The 19,471-nt window shown below is 39.7% G+C and overlaps 1 protein-coding gene across 2 annotated transcripts in view; it reads left to right on the plus strand.

Annotated features, from left to right (window-relative positions):
* The window catches only part of LOC108038429 (inactive dipeptidyl peptidase 10), a 71,727-nt gene extending 52,932 nt beyond the window's left edge, over positions 1-18,795 (plus strand). The window contains exons 1-9 of one of the 2 annotated variants that reach the window (XM_017115214.2): positions 3,771-4,237; positions 13,311-13,524; positions 13,581-13,675; positions 13,736-13,821; positions 14,362-14,934; positions 15,517-16,689; positions 17,516-17,710; positions 17,769-17,929; positions 18,448-18,795. In XM_017115214.2, the coding sequence (XP_016970703.1) occupies positions 4,118-4,237; positions 13,311-13,524; positions 13,581-13,675; positions 13,736-13,821; positions 14,362-14,934; positions 15,517-16,689; positions 17,516-17,710; positions 17,769-17,929; positions 18,448-18,794 (2,964 nt within the window). In that variant the 5' untranslated portion in view covers positions 3,771-4,117 and the 3' untranslated portion in view covers position 18,795. Of the gene's footprint in view, positions 1-3,770; positions 4,238-13,310; positions 13,525-13,580; positions 13,676-13,735; positions 13,822-14,361; positions 14,935-15,516; positions 16,690-17,515; positions 17,711-17,768; positions 17,930-18,447 lie in introns of those variants that run through there. The other variant, XM_044461005.1, reaches the window with a different exon arrangement.
* The last annotated feature ends 676 nt before the right edge of the window (positions 18,796-19,471 follow it).

Here is a 19,471-nt window from a genome sequence, read left to right on the forward strand (position 1 = left end):
GTAAAGCTTAGCCAGGACAATAAAAGCTCTACCAATCGATCAGCTGTTTTTTGGGGGCAATATCTTTTTGGCGCCCAAATTCAGCTTGAGTGTTAGTGTGTTTGTGTGCGTTGATAAAACGTAAACAATAACAACAATGGCGTACGCCCGGCCCCATTTAACGCACACTATGAAACACTCAACACCGTCGGGGAACTCCATCAACTCACACACACACACACACACAAATGCAGGCAGGACACACACACGCAGACGCAGCAGAGAAATGGTCGACGGAATTTACCGTTTGTTTCGCTCCGCCATTGAGTTTTTGGGATTCAGTTTCATTTTCACTTTCAGTCGTCGTTTGACTTCCGCACGGAAGCGTTCGCTCTCTCGCGTTCGTCTCTCTCTCTCTCACCTCGACTCTCTCCCTTTGTCTCGTTATTATTGTTATTATTATTTCTGGTGGCCATTATTTCGGACAGTGCAGCCGAGGAAAATGTAATTAACTCAAAGAACATTGCCGCAAAAAAATTGAGAATAAATTGTGACAAGAAATCATCCATAAAAGGTGGGAAATGCGGGGAAAGTTCCTTTAAAAACTGCAAAAGAAATTGGAAAGAACAGCTGCTGTTGTTGTTGTTTGCTGCTGCTGTGTGTGTGTGTTTTTGCATATGTGTCTTACGCCATTTAACCCCCACCTCCCTTGAATTATCCTCCTCTGTTTTACTTACTCAATGAAAGCAAAACAATCTACACAGAAAAAGAGAAAAATGAGCAAAAGACAACAAATGAATAGCCATTGTGAGGTGCACTGAAAAAAACTATGCCAATTATTTAACAAATTAATAAAAAAGAATTTTAAAGTACTCTTGATTTTTATGTGTACCGTGTGAAATTTAAATATTAAAAAATCGAGAATGTTTATAATTCCATTATTATTTTTATTTATTTATTATTTATATTTTTTTTTTTCTGAAATATATGTCTTGAAGTCCTTAGTTTTTAAAGTTTAACAACACAAGTGCACAGGGAAACAATTCCAATAACTATTTGTACATGTTCCGTGGACTTACTAACGCTTTATTAAAAAAGTATTCCCGTTTGAACCATTTTTCATGTCTTCGACGGCATATTCATAAATAAATGCCAACAAAATCGTTTTGTGCTGTCAAAATGGGCAACAGCTAAACGTATTACAATTTGATTTGTATCAAAAAATCCAAAATTATAGCCAGAAAGTTACATATTATAATTTCATATTGAAAATGACATATATATATATATATTTTTATACAAATTTACAAATTTAAATAAAATAATAATGCAACTCAACTGAAATACGTCACAAAACGACGCAGAAAAAAAAAAGTATACTTATAATTTCAACATAATATATGACTTATTAAAAGATTAGTTAGAATAGATTTTCTTAAGTGTAAAATATTATTAGTTGGAAAAATGGTATTTTTTCGATGCGTGTTAGCCACATAAATCCATGATGACGTTTTTAATTTCCTGCTGAATGGCGAGCAGAATGCAAACAAACAGCTGACAAACTGAACTGGGCAAAGTGTGTCAATGTCCGGGCTCAAATCGTCCGACTGCAGCAGCTGTTTATAATGCATCCGCCGGATACCCGGATACCCTGTATACTATATGGTACATTCTAACACTGACACCATACACTGACACCATGCACGCCTTATTTATGCGGCCCAGAGAAGACAAAAAGTTTGTCCAACCTTAAGCCGAGAGCTGTATATTTTGCTGCCTTTGCCGTTTTCTTTTTTCCATCTTGGCCCTCTGGCAGCCCTCCTTTTGGCCATGTTCTCTGTTTGCACACAGCTTCAGAACCTGTCCGTGGGAGTGTGTGTTTGGCATTGATGTATGCCAGTGCTTCGGTGGGTGCCGAGTACCAAACCACAGATTGGCCGCCGATAGGACAGGCAGATGGCTCGAGGATAATACGACGCTCAGACTATTATCTCAATTTCGCAATGCACTTTTGACGGAGAAAACATGTTTAACATGTCCTGCCTTTCAATAGTTTAAACGGTTCCCAATGGCCTGGGAAACTATTTTTGCATAAATATGTTATAGAAAATCAAACAGTCTTAAAGTTTCGAAACAAATTGCTTGAAATCAAGTTTTTTTAATCACTAGCAGAGAAATAAAATCGGTTGCACAATCGGGAAGGGGTTATGATAACAAATAATCCAACATTTTCATTTAAGTTATTAAGATTTTGTAGGCATCAAAACATTTGAATTTTTTAATAAACGCATAGCTCGTAAATACCATGACCACTTTAAATTCTGTTTAACAGAGGTTGTGTAGTTAAGCTTCAATTATTCCCAACACTACTGGTTAAAATAATTGAGAAATATTTGACTCCTTGACAGAAAGTATTTAACCTTTAGCAACTTGCCGACCTGACCGAATTTCCGCTGAAGAATACTTGCTAAAATTATATTTTCTCATTTTACAAGCGGAAACTTTCTGGGTTTACTAAGAATACCGCCTCGCCCCGGTTTGCCAAATAGTTTCCTGTTTGTATACCACCCCGAAAAGTCGTAAGCTGGTGAAAATTCAACAAGATTGTTCAAGGCCAAAGGAAAGGGGTTTAAATTGAGAGCCACAGAAACCAAATTGATTGCCAGTAAAGGCGAAGAAAGAAGAAATTGGGGGCGGGCGGAAACAAAAGGGAAAAGGGGGGAGACCTATGTAAGCAACTGACCAGCCACATCAATCATACGCAACGTTGTACGCTGGCCCAAACATTTGCATAGGCCCCTGCCCACTCGACCGCCTTTCCATTGCCGAACAATATGTAAATTGCAAATGCGGCCCAAGTTTTTCCTTGACCAAAACTTTTTCCCCCCCAACGAACAGCTGGCGGTGCTGAAGTTTTTCCATTTTTATGCCCGCAGTTTCAGCTTAGATTTACCCACCAAACATGTGCGCATTTCCCCTCTCAGTAATTCAATTTTTAGCATTTTTTAGGATTCTGCGACTAAGTCGTTTATCTGGCACCAAACACTGCCGGCAAATTGAATCAACAGCTTAAAGTTACGGGATAGCACATCATTAGAATCATGACGACGCGTCGGTCGCATTATGCGGACGCGTTCAGGTTAAGTCGCTTGACATCGCCGCGATTATGCAAATTTATTATTTTGGGGAGGAAAGGGCGCCAGAATTTATTGCCCCAAAAGCCGCCAAGGTTTCGAGGCTGATGATTGCATAAACAGCTCATTAAAAGACGCACCAACAGACACGCACACAAAGAACGGCATTAGGCGGGAAAAATCTTGGGAAAATGAGAGGGAAAATCTTTACGACGCACATCTCTAATTTAGATAATGCCCGGCGTACAACATGGCGTATGTGTGTCCAAAAAACCAAAAGTCAAGGCCCAAAAATCCGGCAGGCAGTGCACTGACAAAAACGGATTGTAAATCACTGAGAACACCTGAAAAGCAGTTAGAAAGTATTTAATGATTTCCTTTACTCAAAAAGTCAAAAATAATAAAGATATGTTTTGTATATATTGTGTTGTTTACAATCATGTGAAACTAAATTTTTCGTTTTAGTTTCAATTAGCTATCTTGATATATATATGTTAATACCCAAGTTACAACTTCTCACAAGTAAGATAATTGGTCACTTAATTAAATTTCAACAATAAATAAATATGAATTACAAATGGATGTATGGATGAATGCTTAAAATGTTTTATTCCATGAGTACCTACTATATAATATCTTGGCAGCACATTTTTACGGTCCTTTCTAGGAGATCTTATAATTTCTGCCAGTGTTCACCTAATGCATGCTATAATGGCCATTTCTATTTGATTAATGAGCCGTTTGACTCGGCTACAGCTAAAGCAAAAGCAAAAGCAACAGCAGCAGTTGAAGAAGCTGTGCCCTTAGCCGAAATCATGGTAAAAAGGCGAGGGTATTTCGTCTTGGAACTGGCAACAATTTGCCCGGTTCTCATGGGCTAAGTAACTTTCGGCCGTCAAACTAATAAGCCACCTCATCGCCATCTAATCTCATCGCATCATCTCATCGCCCATCTCTCAACCATAATCCGTGTGAAAATAATAATAATCGGCGGCAGCTTCATCATGGTGGAGATACAAAAGCCGCACTCGGCCCTAAAAAGACCATCAGTTATACGGGAAACGGTCGTTGTTAACAACAGTGCGCCGACCATCAAAAAGGTGACTTTGGTGCCCAAGGACGAGGTGAGAAACAGAGAGGTTTTCCGGCTAATTTGATTTCAGGTTGGAAAAGAACATATTTCTGGCAAATTAATAGATTAATTGTGTGATATTTATTGCTTTATTGCTCAAATAATATGTGTTGTTAGATAAATTGACAGCAGGATGGACAAATATATTTGTATATAATAGTTATAAAACCTATAAATGCTTTTTAATGTAATTCCATTAAAAATGAAATGTTTTTATTTTAACCAACATTCTTATGTAATTAAATATCTAAAAGCAGCAAGTTGCTAATTTCTTAGGAATAATTCGATCTAAGATCATAATGTCTCAGAAGCAAATCCAATTTTGTGTCAACACTTGAGCCATATTTTTTGGTTACATTCGACACCAAAGTCGTTCACGGTCCTGGAATATTTTAGCCAAGTTAATTAAGTATGCAAATGCCCTTGTCTTTGTCTTTGTCTGTGTCTTCGAGAGCTTTGGGAAATGGGGAGGACCTGGACACAAATGGAAGGGATTAAGTGGCTTCCTTTTTCTAGGCTCATTTAATTGCTTTCAGACGCGCCGCTGATATAGAGTCCTTGGTCCTTGATCCCTTTTTTTGTTGTGGCAAAATTCATAAATAAAACAAAAACAACAGCCGCTTCCCTCAGATTTCACAGTTTATAAATTTCGGAATTATACACTGGAGTTTAAGAGCGGGTAATTGAGTGGGGAGTGGGCCAGTCTTTCGATTGGCATTTCATTATTTCGGGTCTGGCTATAAATAAAATACAAACTCGATTTGCCATATCGATTGCCAAATCGAGAGTCCTGCGGCAATGCCATCAAAAGCAGCCGCCTCCTGGATTTTCAACGTTTTCCCCCTCCATTTTCCCAATCATTTTCCGGCAAATCTTTGGCCATAAATAAGTGGCCCGTGATGTCGTTTTCCTGCCCTTTATTACCTTATTTTTTTGAGTCGGAAGTAGCGGACATAAATTAATAAAATAAAACACAAATAAAATTTATAGCGCTGAGCAAATAATTGAGCAGTTCCCCTCAGATTTAGCCCCTCAAAATTAAATTTGTTCCACTGATTCAGTTTTTCTCCCTTTCTCCAGTTGTCAAACTCGTTTTAAGCTGACAAACTTTTCGCCTGGCGACAAATGGGGGAAAAAGTTTTTCAGAAGCTGATTACGGGTGTGTAGTGGGTTAAGGGGCTCAGCGGGTTAAGGGCGGGCTTGCTTCCCCTGATTCGCTTTTAATTATCCTCATTTGTGAAATGTGACTGGGTTGTTAAAATTTGAATATTACCCGTTTGAATAATGGTTTTCGAAAAGAGGCCTTTTAAAGTACATTTTAATGTAAAATTAATGCGTTAATAAACAAATCTTTTTATTACACAACATGCTAGAATTAATACCAATATAATATTAATATCAAAAACTTTAAAATATTTATTTCTTACAAATAAGTAATCAATTTCTTAATTGTCACATTAATTTAAAAGTTTATTTTCTGTTTACTCTTTATAGTTTTTGTGTAACATATAACTTTAGCTTTTGTATTAATTCAAACGTGAAAACAAGAATCGATTGCATTGTTATAAGCAATTTGGGCCCTGTAATTTGAAAAGTATTGCTTAATTTATATTTCCAAAAAATTATTTCATTGAATACTTTTGTGAGTATTAAATCCATTCAATCTTCTTATAAATTATAATAAAGATAGTACGACTGGACTATATAAGAAGATTTATGAAAAGATTATGAAAATATCAAAGACATTTTTCATGATAAACAATCTTTGCAATTTAACGATGCCTTTCCCCAACTTCGATCCTTATTCTGACATATGTTTTTCTTCGGCAACCCAAAGAGTTTCCCAACTTTTCCCCGTTACCGTGAAGTTTTGCTGCAATTTGTGGCCGAGATAAGGCGTTGGCGATGGCCAAAGTGAAAGGCAGAGCAAACTTGGATCAATAAATAAAAGTAGACAATAAATTTTGCATGCCGTGCAAAAGTGGCGATAAGGATAGAGTCTGGGCTCTGGATGGTTAGAGTTTTCACCCTTTCATTAATAATTGTCAGCCACGCATGAGGGAAATGTGGGTAGCGAATGGGTGGCAATGGACACCGTACAAATGAGCCAAAGGACCCAATGTCCATCATAATGACATAAGTTTTCGCTGCATGTGTGTGTGTGGGCAGTAAAAACTTTGTGTACCTTTCTCCCTCTCTTTCTATATTTCTCCTAGTGCACTGCACAAAATTTACCTCAAGCAATTACGCGTTTTATTAATAATACGATAATGAATTTTCTTATTTTTAAAAAATCAATCTACTTACAATTTTAAGAAATTTGTTTTTAAGATACAGAAAATGTATACTAATTGTGCATCCACCAATAAAATGGTATTCAAGCGAAGTTCTCCTTTTAGCTATTTTATATAATTAATAAAATAAAACCATTAGGGATCTCAGCTATTTTTATTATATTTTTGATACACATTTTTGTTGTGTGTAACATTCCAACATTCTCCGCTTTTGCCTTCAATGTTGCAAATGATTTTTTTCCGACGGTCCTCACGGGACCCATTTTGGAATGCTTCCCTGTCTTTATTCACCCCATTTCCCATTTCCCCACCGCGCTTTTCTATATCTACTGGTTTGCGTAATATTTGCGCCTATTCTGCTTCTTCTTCAGCCTGGGGCTATAACTTTTTTCTGTGCAATTTCTAATTAAAAGCCGACAGTTAGTTGAGCGCTGACAGCCGAAAAGTATGGATCAACGCCTGCTCAAGGCCTCGGATTCGTTGGTGTTGCCTGTCCGCCTTAGAAGTCGATTAATATTGAGATTGAGTGCGAACTTTCAAGCCTTCGAGGAGCCACATTGTGTGGCAGGAGATAATGCATTTTGAAGTAAACATTTCGATAAGTATTTACAGCTTTGTGACTCTACGAAAGACTATGTTAAATGTTATCGCGATTAGGAAAGTTAAAACAAAAAATGTATCGAACTTGATTTGCAAAAGCATAAGTCATTTAACAGGGAGAATCAACTGTAGTCATTTAAAAAATAAAAATAAGGTCTATGCTAACTGGCAATACGTATCAACTCTTAATCTAAACAAAGGTGTTTAAAGCTTTTAATAAAATTGATTGTTCAATTCGGTACCAAATAAATAACCAAATAACTAATCATTAATCAAATAAGTGACAAAAAATTAGGGCTTTTAATTCAACTGATAAGTTTGAAAACTACAAATTATATTTCGTTTAATATGGAAATATTTACAAAAATAAAAATAAAAAAATAAAATAAATTTGGCTATTACATAGCATACTTTCTGGGGCCATTCATTATCCAATCCTTTTTAATTCCCTTGTTAACCAAATATTTTTTTATACCCTTGCAGAGGGTATTATAATTTTGGTCAAAAGTGTGCAACGCAGTGAAGGAGACATCTCCGACCCTATAAAGTATATATATTCTTGATCAGGATCACCTCCTGAGTTGATATAGCCATGTCCGTCTGTCCGTCTGTCCGTCTGTCTGTCCGTCTGTCTGTCCGTCTGTCTGTTTCTACGCGAACTAGTCTCTCAGTTTTAAAGATATCGAATTGAAACTTTGCACACACCCTTCTTTCCTTTGCACGCAGTATATAAGTCGGAACGGCCGGGATCGGCCGACTATATCCTATAGCTGCCATATAACTGAACGATCGGAAATGCCATAACTTTGGTGTTTGTAAAGTTAGGAAGTTGGGATTTTCTATGGGTTTTGAATTTGGCTAATCAATCCGACATGCCGAATTTCATAAGGATCGGCCGACTATATCCTATAGCTGCCATATAACTGATTGATCGGAAATGCCATAACTTTGGTGTTTGTAAAGTTAGAATGTTGGGATTTTCTATGGGTTTTATATTTGGCTAATCAATCCGACATGCCGAATTTCATAAGGATCGGCCGACTATATCCTATAGCTGCCATATAACTGATTGATCGGAAATGCCATAACTTTGGTGTTTGTAAAGTTAGGAAGTTGGCATTTTCTATGGGTGTTATATTTGGCCAGCCAATCCGACCTACCAAATTTCATAAGGATCGGCCGACTATATCCTATAGCTGCCATATAACTGAACGATTGGAAATGTCATAACTTTGGTGTTGTTAAAGTTAGGAAGTTGGGATTTTTTATGAGTATTAAGAATGCATCATTTGAATAATTTTGGAGAATATAATTTACAGAGTATTCTGCAAGGGTATATCAACTTCGGCTCCGCCCGAAGTTAGCTTTCCTTTCTTGTTTTTTTGTTTTTGTTTTGCATACACTTCAATAATAAACAGAAGGTTATAAATAAAAGGAGTATGAAATATTATAATATCATATACATTATTACTCACCAAATCTCAAATACGCCACTTTGTGGAAGGGTTTATAATTCCATTAAGTGACCGCGAATCTTATCGTCGGGCAGCAGCTGCCGACGGAAATGGAGCAATCGCCATTGTCGCCACATATTCGTCATTGTTCTTGGACAGCCTCGGGAAATCCAATTAAGCACTTGACGACGGGCGGACAGCCGGAGAATTAAAGGCCCTCAAATGCAGCATACTCAAATTTCTGCTCTTTCGTCGGTTTTTTGTGGGTTCGGTGGAAAATGTTTATGGTGGGCCATAAAATGCAGCTGGGACAACCGCTACAAAGTCTCACACACATGCATTTTTGAGGAAGGACACAAACACTATAAAAGTCTCTTTATAGTTGCACTAAAATATTCAGCAACTTTTACCCATCAAAATATTTCAAAAATAGGTTTCTGCTGTTAAAGAATGAAATTATATAAAATAGTTTTTATGATTCCATTGAAATATTTAGCAAGCATTACTATACAAACTATGTGAACACATTTTGTATTAAGTTTAACTTATCTCATTATTTATTTGTTTTTTTTTATGCTTTGAATTTAATGTTTTTTAATTGTTTGTGCTTCATTGTTTTAATTAGTTTACCTTACTTTATTTACTTCCTTAGGCACACATTGTTTTTTCCATCGCTCTTTGGAGTGGCACTTATATCCTTTTTAACGTCATCATCTTTTTTTCATCACTGCTTCTGTTGTTGATCGAACATCCTTTGTGCTGGATAATTATTTGCCACAGGAAAATAAAAAATGTTTTTTTTTTTTTTGGGGGAGAAGAAACGAAGCTTGCAGAGTAATCCTGCAAGTGAGTTATCTATCCACTGCAGAGCAAGGCATCCGAAGACCAAGTCGGAAAATGCAATCAAGGATGGCCAGGATACGGGGCTACGGACATGGATATGTGGAAAACAAACCTTTGTGGTCCGACCGCAAAAGCAAACACAAACACAAACGCAAACACTCACGGAAACGTGAAGGTAAAATCAACAATAACAAAGTATCCTCCTCAAGCATATGCACTTGTCAGTGGCATCTTCTCGGGAGTGGCAGCCCATAAAAGATGCATCCTAACCCACACCAAAACCCCAGTCCAATCCACCCAATTTGAACATGGCTTTGTCAGCTGTCGGCTTTGGTTGCAGTTTAATGGAGCAAAAATAACGAAAAAAAAAAAAAAACAAACAAACACCCCATTGAAATGGGCAAAAAAGTATTATTCTTTTTTTCCCAAGCACAAAGGATAGAAATTCTCTTCTGCAATTGAAACCCGGATAGTTAAAGTCCCATTAAAAGAGTTTAAAGTTTGCTTGTGTTATTCAATCATGAAGTTTTTGCACGTACTCATTTTTTTTAGCACAAGTTATTTTTTAATTCATCGCAAAGTGAAAAACGGTGTTCTGCAGTGGATAGTTGAAGTTCCATTAAAGTAGTTTTTTAATCATGGCGATTTTGCTGGTGCTCAGCTTATTATTAATCTCACTCGAAGGCAAGTACCATTCTTTTCTGGCAGTGTCAAGTTGTATAACTCAATTGAAATTTTATGTTTATATTGGGGAAATTGGAAACACAAAGAAAAATACCCGCAAAGAGTGTTTAAAAAAGAAAATACAAGTTTTTCTTCGTGAGTAGTAAAATAAACAACTTTAATACAAGAATAGGTAATCTTTAAACAAAACTTACTTTATTCTTATGTTTTTTTTTTAAATTCACTTAACATATAGTATACTTTCACTCGTTATGGTAAAGTTTTAGCTTAGTATTATAAAATGTTAAGATAAGAGAAGCAAGTTTGTTGTAATTATTTTTTTCGATGCATTGAACAATTGAAAGACATCTCAAGATGTAATCACAGAAAATTACGGGAAGTGCGCGAAGCCGCAGCCTGAATCCAGGCACCGGGATCCGGAATCGGAAATCCGGAATGAGGATTGAGGAATACGGAATACGGAGTACGGAATCCAAAATGCAAATGCAGCTCTCGAATCGATAATACGGCGGATGAGGCGGGCACATCCCCGCACTTTCCACCAATGGACATTTAATGAGCTGTGAACGCATTCGCAAAGCGCCTGCATTTGGCGTCTTGCCCAAGGCCCAACAACAAAGCCGATATGACGACAATGGGCCAACAAGAGCAACAACAACAACAACTCCCTTCATTTGCACATAAATAATGCGTACTCTTTGCCACGTATACGCCCCGTGCGCCAGCCCAAAAAACAATTAGTTGGAACGTACGGCATACGCTGGCATACCAATGCCAATTTGTATTTACCTATTTCTGGCATATTTGGAGCGTCAATATATAAAATATGCATATTTCGTTAGGCAATTACAATATAAAAGTTGTATTCCAAAAGTAATTGTAAATTTATTATTAGTAATTGATAATCCAGCTCGAATTAAAGCTGCTAAAATGCTAAAAAATTTAAAAATTAATAATGAACGCCAACGAATTAATGTTAGATTCTCAAAAACTTAGAAATGTCTTAAAATAATAGTAAAAGTAATAGTAATAGTAACTACAGAGTATGCTGCCAGTCGACTGCCATTAGCTGATCCTTATTTATTTTTCGCCCACTACCATTGTGTTGGCACCGACAATTGTCACACCTTTTTATGGCCAGGCTCACATTAAAAGCTAATGAAGGAACATCAACGGCCCAGCCACAAGGCAGTTTGGCAATAAAAAAGGACGCAGGACGAAGGACAATTGGACGCCATCAAATGCCAGACAATTCGCCATTGTCTCTCCCTTTTTTGTGGCCATAAATTGACGTTGTCCCGCTTTGTTGAGAGTTTTCTCTGTGGCTTTCCCCGAGTTTTCCTTTTCCGCATCCTGTTTCCACTTTGGCAATTAATTTGCCCGTTCTTGCCATGTATCCGGTTAAACTGGTGCACATGTCATTTTAACTTTGGCCCATGGTTATTGCGAATTGCCTTGATGTTTGTTTAAAAGCTCCATTAATTGTTTTAATGTAAATATATGAAATATGTCCAATATTTGCTGGCGGATATGTAATCAGTTTAATACGATGGCGTTTTCCATTGAACAGCTAATTAATGTATAATTAAATAGGTCACATAATGAGTTTATTTTATTTCATCAGAGCAGGTTTCCTTTTTTTTAATGTGAAAATAAATAAATATCAGCAATCAGAAAATATTATGCAAATTATTAAATTCACGGTCATCAAAAATGTAACTGACCCGCTTAAATTATACTTTATTTATATGTTCAAACACAAGTGCCATTAAACCTGTCATAAAGTTGAGAGCATTGAAAATCGAGTTAAAGTTGAGTGATTTGATGACCCCCCATAAAGATGGTTAAACTATAACGAAATCGCACAGCTCAAAACTTTTTGATAGGTTGTCAAGTGAAGCAAGCACTTTCCAAGACATAAAATGGATTTAACAACCCACAAAAAATAAAAAAAAATATATGCATGTCGGTAATAAAACTGCAACGATCTCTGCTTTTCGCCAAAGCTTCTCCTTGGCAAACGAATTTCATTTGTTCTGCAGCCCGGCAAACTAATTTCAATTAGCACTCACACGTCAGCCGAGAAGGTCCGCCTTTCTTCCTCATTTACCATTTCCCATTTTCCATTTCCCATTTCCACATCTCCACAGTGAAGTGCATATCAATTTTTAATTCAATTTCAGCACAAGCAATGTCATTGATTGCGAGTGTAAACCACTTCGGGGACTACGGCCAGAATCGAATTTGCAAAATGCGAAGGGGAAGGCGAACGGCAACGGGAATACAAATACGAATGCGAACCGAAACCAAAACCAAAACCAAAACCATCTCCAAATGCACAGCTCAGAGTCCTTCGATAAGAAATCCGAGTCCTGGCTAAGTGAAAACTGAGTGGGGGCGGGGGATTAAGTGGGCGAAAAGGGGCGGCACTTTGTGCTCCACATGCAATATATGAATTAAGATAGTCTCTCACAAATACAAATTAATATAAAATAGAGAAATTTATTAAAATATTATATATGATTACCAAGGAACCAATTTTATTTATTTTATTAAAATAAAATAGAGAAATTTATTAAAATATGTGATTACCAAGGGACAAATTTTATTCAGAAACCAATGACTCGCACTTGAATCATAGCCTTGATACCTTCACTTTCACTGTTTGAGTATTATTGGTGGTTAGACCATTAGTATAATTAAAACGAAGGGGGTCCGAAAACTAGGCGCAGCCCAATGCAATTAACCAATTAAAGGGGAAATGGGCAAATGTGAAATTTGAAATTGGAGTAAATGGCCTTCAGATAACCAAATATTGTGTGGTTCTATTTATATGTTATTGTGATGGTCGAAATATAATACTTAACTCAATGTTATGTGGAACATGTTTTATACATTGTTGAATTAAATTATACATGTGTATCTACTTCTTTATTGGACAAGATGACATAATGTTCTAGAAAACTGTTTAATAAATAATAAAAAAAAAATCTTTTTCCAATTTTTAACTAAAGGCTTGGAAGTATAATTGAAATAGGCAACTTAATTTAAACTGTGCAAATTGATTTGATTATCCTAAAATTAAATTTTTAACTTACATTTTTTTGCTATTATGCTCTTATAGATTAATCGTAAAAAATCAAATTATAATATCGGTATTGAATGATAATTGCTTATGGTGATTTTCCAGGAACTGGTGGCCATTTCTCCGGAGCGCCGCAACTGGCGTGGCATCTTCATCGCCCTGCTGGTGATTGCCGCCGTCTTCAGCCTGATCATATTCTCGATCTTCCTGCTGTCGCCGGAGGATGAGGGCCTGAGGATCCGGGGTCGCCGGATGCTGCCCAGCGACATCCTGGGCAGGAGTCTGCAGTGGAAGCCCTTCAACGGCACCTGGAGCAATGGTGAGGTCATCACCTCGAACTATGCATCCCAATTAATCAATGTACTTACTCCGCAGGTCGTGAGCTCATTTATCGCGATCCCACGGGCGGCCTGTCCATACTCAATATGGCCGATCTCACCACACGCATTCTTATGACCAATTCCACATTCGTAAGTTTCATTAATATACATATGTTTAATGCCCCATCGATTGATGTGTCCATTCGCCAGCGCCAACTAAATGCGGAGTCGTTTCTTGTGGCACCTGACCAAAAATACGTGCTCCTGCAATCGGACAGCAATGCCGAGGGCTCCAGGTGAGTTACCCAATACCCATTGGGCCCTTAATCATACTAAAACGTTCAATTTCAAATTAAATAAATGGGAAACCAGCGAAATGTGTACACTGTTCAAGCAATTATTGAAATCTTAATCCAAAAACCAAATATCTTTAGGTTATTGATTATCAAGTTATCAATTATTCCTTAATTGTGATTGATGATTCAATTTCTCTTGTTTTCCTTTGTGTTATAATATCTAACTTTACTATAAATTAGGCTAAATTATTTTTAAAGGTTGGCCCATATTTAATTGGTTATTTCTTATGTGATTTAATTGATTTTTGCATATTGCATTTTCAGAAATTGTTCTATAATAGTAAATCTAATTAAATTCAATACATACATTGAATTATTTATTATTTGTTTTATTAAATTTGTTAAATAATTCAACTAGCAAGGAAAACACGAACATTTTAATTGCGTTGTTTGTTCAAAATCAAATGAAATATTTATCAGATGCACTGGAAGCACGAATATGATATAATGAAATTACTTTCCGCCTCTCATTTCAAACAGACATCACGTATACGAGGTGCAGACGGCCAACACATTTCCGCTGGGACCAACGGAGAATATAGCGGAGGCGCCACGCCTCCAACATGTGGTGTGGGCGCCGGTGAATCCGCCACCACCGCTGGCCGCTCCACCACCCAGTGGTGCCAATGGTGCCACCACCACGATGGCTCCTCTGCCCAGCGGCAGCATAATCCTGAACAGCCTGGCGGGGGCGGCCAATGGGCCAGGATCGACGGGATCCCCCGGCTCCAACGCCGCCAATCCCAATCCCAATCCCAATGGCAAGGCCACTGGGCACACATTGAACCAGGCCATCGCCTTTGTCCATCACAACGACATATACTACAAGCCCAAAGTGCAGGGCGAACTCGTCTGCCGGATAACGCAGACGGGGTCGGGATCGGGATCGCCGGAGGGAGAGTCCCTGGGTGGCGTGGTCTTCAATGGTGTCCCCGATTGGACCTACGAAAATGTTCCAGAGCTCGAGAGCCGGAGGAGCAGCATGGAGTTCTCGCCGGACGGACTCTATTTGGCCTTTCTCAGCTACAATGACAGCGAGGTCAACGAGTACAAGTGAGTCATTAAATATAATAAATATAACATAGAAGAGAATACTAGGGTCAAAGGTCAAAGGCCAAAATAGGAATACCCAAAATAAAACTAAATCTTATAAAAATATTCAAAGGAAACGCCAACTGTTTAGGTTCCTTTGCCATAATTTTAATTTAAATAGGAAGCATTTTAAATACTTGATTTTGTTAATGGAAAAACAAACAATAATAATGGCAAACAAAAATCCTATATAGCAAGAGCAACAACAACAACTCCGTTCATTTGCACTTAAATAATGCCACGTATACGCCCCGTGTGCCAGCCCAAAAAGAATTAGTTGGAACGAACGGCGGCATACCAATGCCAATTTGTATTTACCAATTTCTGGCATATTTTGAGCGTCAATATATAAACAAAAATCCTGTATATACAAATATATAGATATATATGTACATATGATTATTTACAGCTCTATTTGCTAAAGTAGGTAGTTATTAGTCTTATAAATTGTTGCGTTAACAGAGTAGGAAAATATTGTACCTAATAATATGCACCCATTTGTATCATATATTTTAATGAGTTCTATTTTTGTGAAATTTTCAGGTACACTTGGATGGGCGACGACATCAAGTATCCGTCGGTGATGAGCCAGCGCTACCCGAAGACGGGCTCCCGCAATCCGAACGTGACGGTGAACGTGGTGAACCTGTCGGTGATCAAGTACATATTCCCCACGCAGATCAAGCTGCCCAGCGAGCTGGCCAACGGGAGCTATGTGGGCGGACTGACCTGGGCCTCGGCCGGCGACCTCTCGGTGACGGTGACCAATCGGGAGCAGACCAAGGCCACCACCGTGTTGTGCCGGGCGCCGCACTTCCACTGCCACTCGGTGCACACGGAGGTGACCATCAACGATGGCTGGGTGCTGCCGGCGGAGCGACCCATCTTCTCGGCCCGCAACCAGGTGCAGCGGCAGGTGCCGGGCAAGCTCGTCCCGGGTGCGGAGGAGGTGCTCCCGGAGAGCCAGGTGAATGTGACCGCGGGACAGATGGCTGGCCAGACGACGCACGAGATCAGCAATGGCGGATACCTGCTGAAGCGATTGCCCGTGCGGGATGGCGAGCACGGTCACTATCGGCACGTGGTGTTCATATCCTCGCTGGACCGACGACCCGTTCCATTGACCATGGGCCGCTTCGAGGTCACCGAGATCGTGGGATGGGATGAGCCGCACGAGATCGTCTACTTCATGGCCGCGCCGGAGAAGAGGCCCGGCGAAAGGCACCTGTACAAGATCAGCCTGAAGCTGAATGTCACCGAATCGAACCGGACCTACATCACCTCCACATCGCCCACCTGTTTGACCTGCGACAACACCGAGTCCACCTATCGGCTGCACCGGGCCAGGATCTCGCAGAGGGGCGATCGGTGGGAGGACATAGTGGCTCGGCTGGAGCCAGACGATTGCCTCTACGATATACCCAAGAACTGCCTGTACAATCGGGTGCAGTTCAGCCAGGACTACAGCTACTATGTGCAGGAGTGCCTCGGACCCGAGGCACCCAGTGTCTACCTCGTGGAGACGGCCAGCAATGACAAGATCTACGTGCTGAATGCCGGCGATGTCCTGCGCCACCGGCTCTCCCAGCTGGCCATTCCGCAGTCGCGCACCTTCAGCGTGGAGATCCGACATGGCTTCCACGCCCAGGTGCGCCTCTTCCTGCCACCCGGAATGCGGGAGGAGGAGGACGTGGCCTTCCCACTGGTGCTGCACGTGTAAGTCACCACCATGCCTGATGCATACCCGTACATCCTTAGGACAACAGAAAGAAGACTATCTAAATAGTTTTACAAAAAATCTATAAAAAAAATACAAACCAAGTTTTGAATGCAGATTTTAAGGGAATTAAACCACAAGTTTTTAGAGATATGCCACTTTGAAATCGGATTAATGTGAGAAAAGTTATGGGCTTAATAGTGCAGGTTTGAGGCCATTTTTCGGATATTTAGAAAGGGTAACAACATCAAAATATGAGAAAAATCTATCCAAAATTACAAACCAAAGTGTGAATGCAGATTTTTAGGTAATTAGCACACGATCCTTTTAAGACATACCATTTTAAAATCGGACTACAGATAGAAAAGTTATGGACTTAGAAGTGCAGGTTTTGGGTCACTTTTCTGCAAAGCCATTTTTCGGATATCAACATCAAAATGTGAGAAAAATCGATCCAAAATTACAAACCAAAGTGTGAATGCAGATTTTTAGGTAATTAGCACACGATCCTTTTAAGACATACTATTTTAAAATCGGACTTCAGATAGAAAAGTTATGGACTATCGAAATCAGATTTCTGTGAGAAAAGTTCTGGCCCTTAAAGTGTAGGCTTTAGGTCACTTTTCTGCAAATCCATTTTTCGATAATCTCAAAAAAAATTAGAATGATTGCAGATTTATAGTGGATTAAACCACTATCATTTAGAAGTATACCACTTTGAAATTGGATGTATGTGAGAGCAAAATATCATTAGTTTCTTCAAGAATTTAAGAACTTTTAATGGGTGAACATCTAATTTATGTTGTATTTTGCTTGAACCCCCAGTGACGCCTCGCCAGGATCTCAGCTGGTGACAGAGCGCTTCCACGTGGACTGGAACTGGTATTTGGCCAGCCAGCGGAGCTTCATCGTGGCCCAGATCGATGGGCGTGGCAGTGGGTTCCAGGGCGAACTCCTCCGCACCCAAGTCCATGGAAAACTGGGCACCGTCGAGGTGGAGGATCAACTGGGCGTCCTGACGTAGGAAAATGGGATGAAATCTGACACACTTGCCAATCTAATCGAATGCATTTTGTAGATACTTGCGGGACAACCTGAAGTTCATCGATCCCCTGAGGATCTGCGCCTTTGGCTGGGGCTACGGCGGCTACGCCTCCTCCATGATGCTCATCGACGACTCGCAGCAGGTGCTCCAGTGCGCGGTGGCCATCAATCCCATAGTCAACTTTGGATTCCACTGTAAGTACCTCTAGAAACTAATTTGAATTACTTACAGAAATACCATATACTTAATTCTATAATACTTTTAAAAGCTTTTTTAATATTTATATATTCAGGAAATTTTTTTTTATTTGTTTAACATAATATTAAGTTTAAAAATCTAAAATGACGTATGAATATACAAAATGCTTAGAAACCTTAACTAATTCACCTCGGAAATTTAGATGTCAGCTATTTAAGTTTTTTTTAAGATTTTATGATTCTTGTTATTTGGGGTTGCCTCAAAAATAATGTTGGTTTTGAAATGATCAATAAAGATGTCTAAAAGTATAAAGAATAATATAGAACGTGGCTGTTGGAAATGAATCAATTGTACTAGACTTAAAATAGATACTTTAAGACGCCTTTTAAGTGATTTCAAAACATTTATGAAAATAAATATATAAGATGAACAATGTTTTAGACATAAGTTTAATACAGATATATGTATCCTTTTAAAATTTTGCCATCAACTAATGTGACCTGCTTTCGTGCAGATTCCTTCTTCACGGAGCGCTACATTCCGCTGAAGGGCGACTACTTGCGGGCTCTCCAGGAGGCGGACCTCACGATGAAGGCGGGCAACATCAAGGGGCGCAACCTGATGCTGATGCACGGCACCGCGGACACCCTGGTGCACCAGGAGCACACATTGATGCTGGTGCGGGCACTGGTGGAGCAGCAGGTGAAGTTCCGGCACCAGGTGTACCCCGACGAGGATCACGCCATCGCCAGGTCGCTGGGCCACGTCTACAAGACGATGGAGTGGTACTTCGATGAGTGCTTCGGCCCCGTCGACGACAACGAGTGGGACCCCACGGGTCTGTTTGTGTTCAAGCAATAATTAAGACCCCCCTACGATCCTTACGACGAGGATCCGCTGGCCAATCAGCTCAGCGACATCGACGCCATTGGGCCCGCATCTAACCCGGATCCGGATGCAGATCCGTCCGGCGATCCCGGCAGCAATCTGTCCACCCTGCTGACCGCCACCACGACGACCGCCCCCTGTCGGCGCTCGACGAACTGGACAACCGGCTGCAGTCGCTCGACCTGATCACCTCCTCCACGGCCACCACATTGAGCAAGGTCGCCGGCAAGCTCTGCAACTACAGCAGCAAGCGCCGGCTCCACCAGTCGGAGGCCGTGCTCGCCCAGAAGTCGCGCATCCTCCAGCACTAGGGGACTCCGACTCCTATTCTCACTCCGATATCGATTCCGATTCCTATTCCGACTCCGAATCCGACTCTTACTCTGTCTCCAATTCCGTCTCTCATTCTGACTTCGATTCCGAATCTGAATCCTAATCCGACTCCTCCTCCAGGACTCCTCCGTGTGTGTATGTCCCAAAGTGTGCAGGCCCATTCCTACTTTCAATTTCCTCCGGAATTTGCGGCGGTGTCTTCCATTTTATATCAGTTTTTAAATCACAAAAAATGTATTTTAATTTATTAAAAATTTACTTAGTTTCCTATTGTTAAAGCAATTTTTTTTTGTTTTTCACTGCAAACGTGAATTCAA

This window comes from Drosophila rhopaloa, unplaced genomic scaffold, assembly GCF_018152115.1.
Source record: "Drosophila rhopaloa isolate 14029-0021.01 unplaced genomic scaffold, ASM1815211v1 contig_3, whole genome shotgun sequence".
Taxonomy (NCBI): Eukaryota; Metazoa; Arthropoda; class Insecta; order Diptera; family Drosophilidae; genus Drosophila; species Drosophila rhopaloa.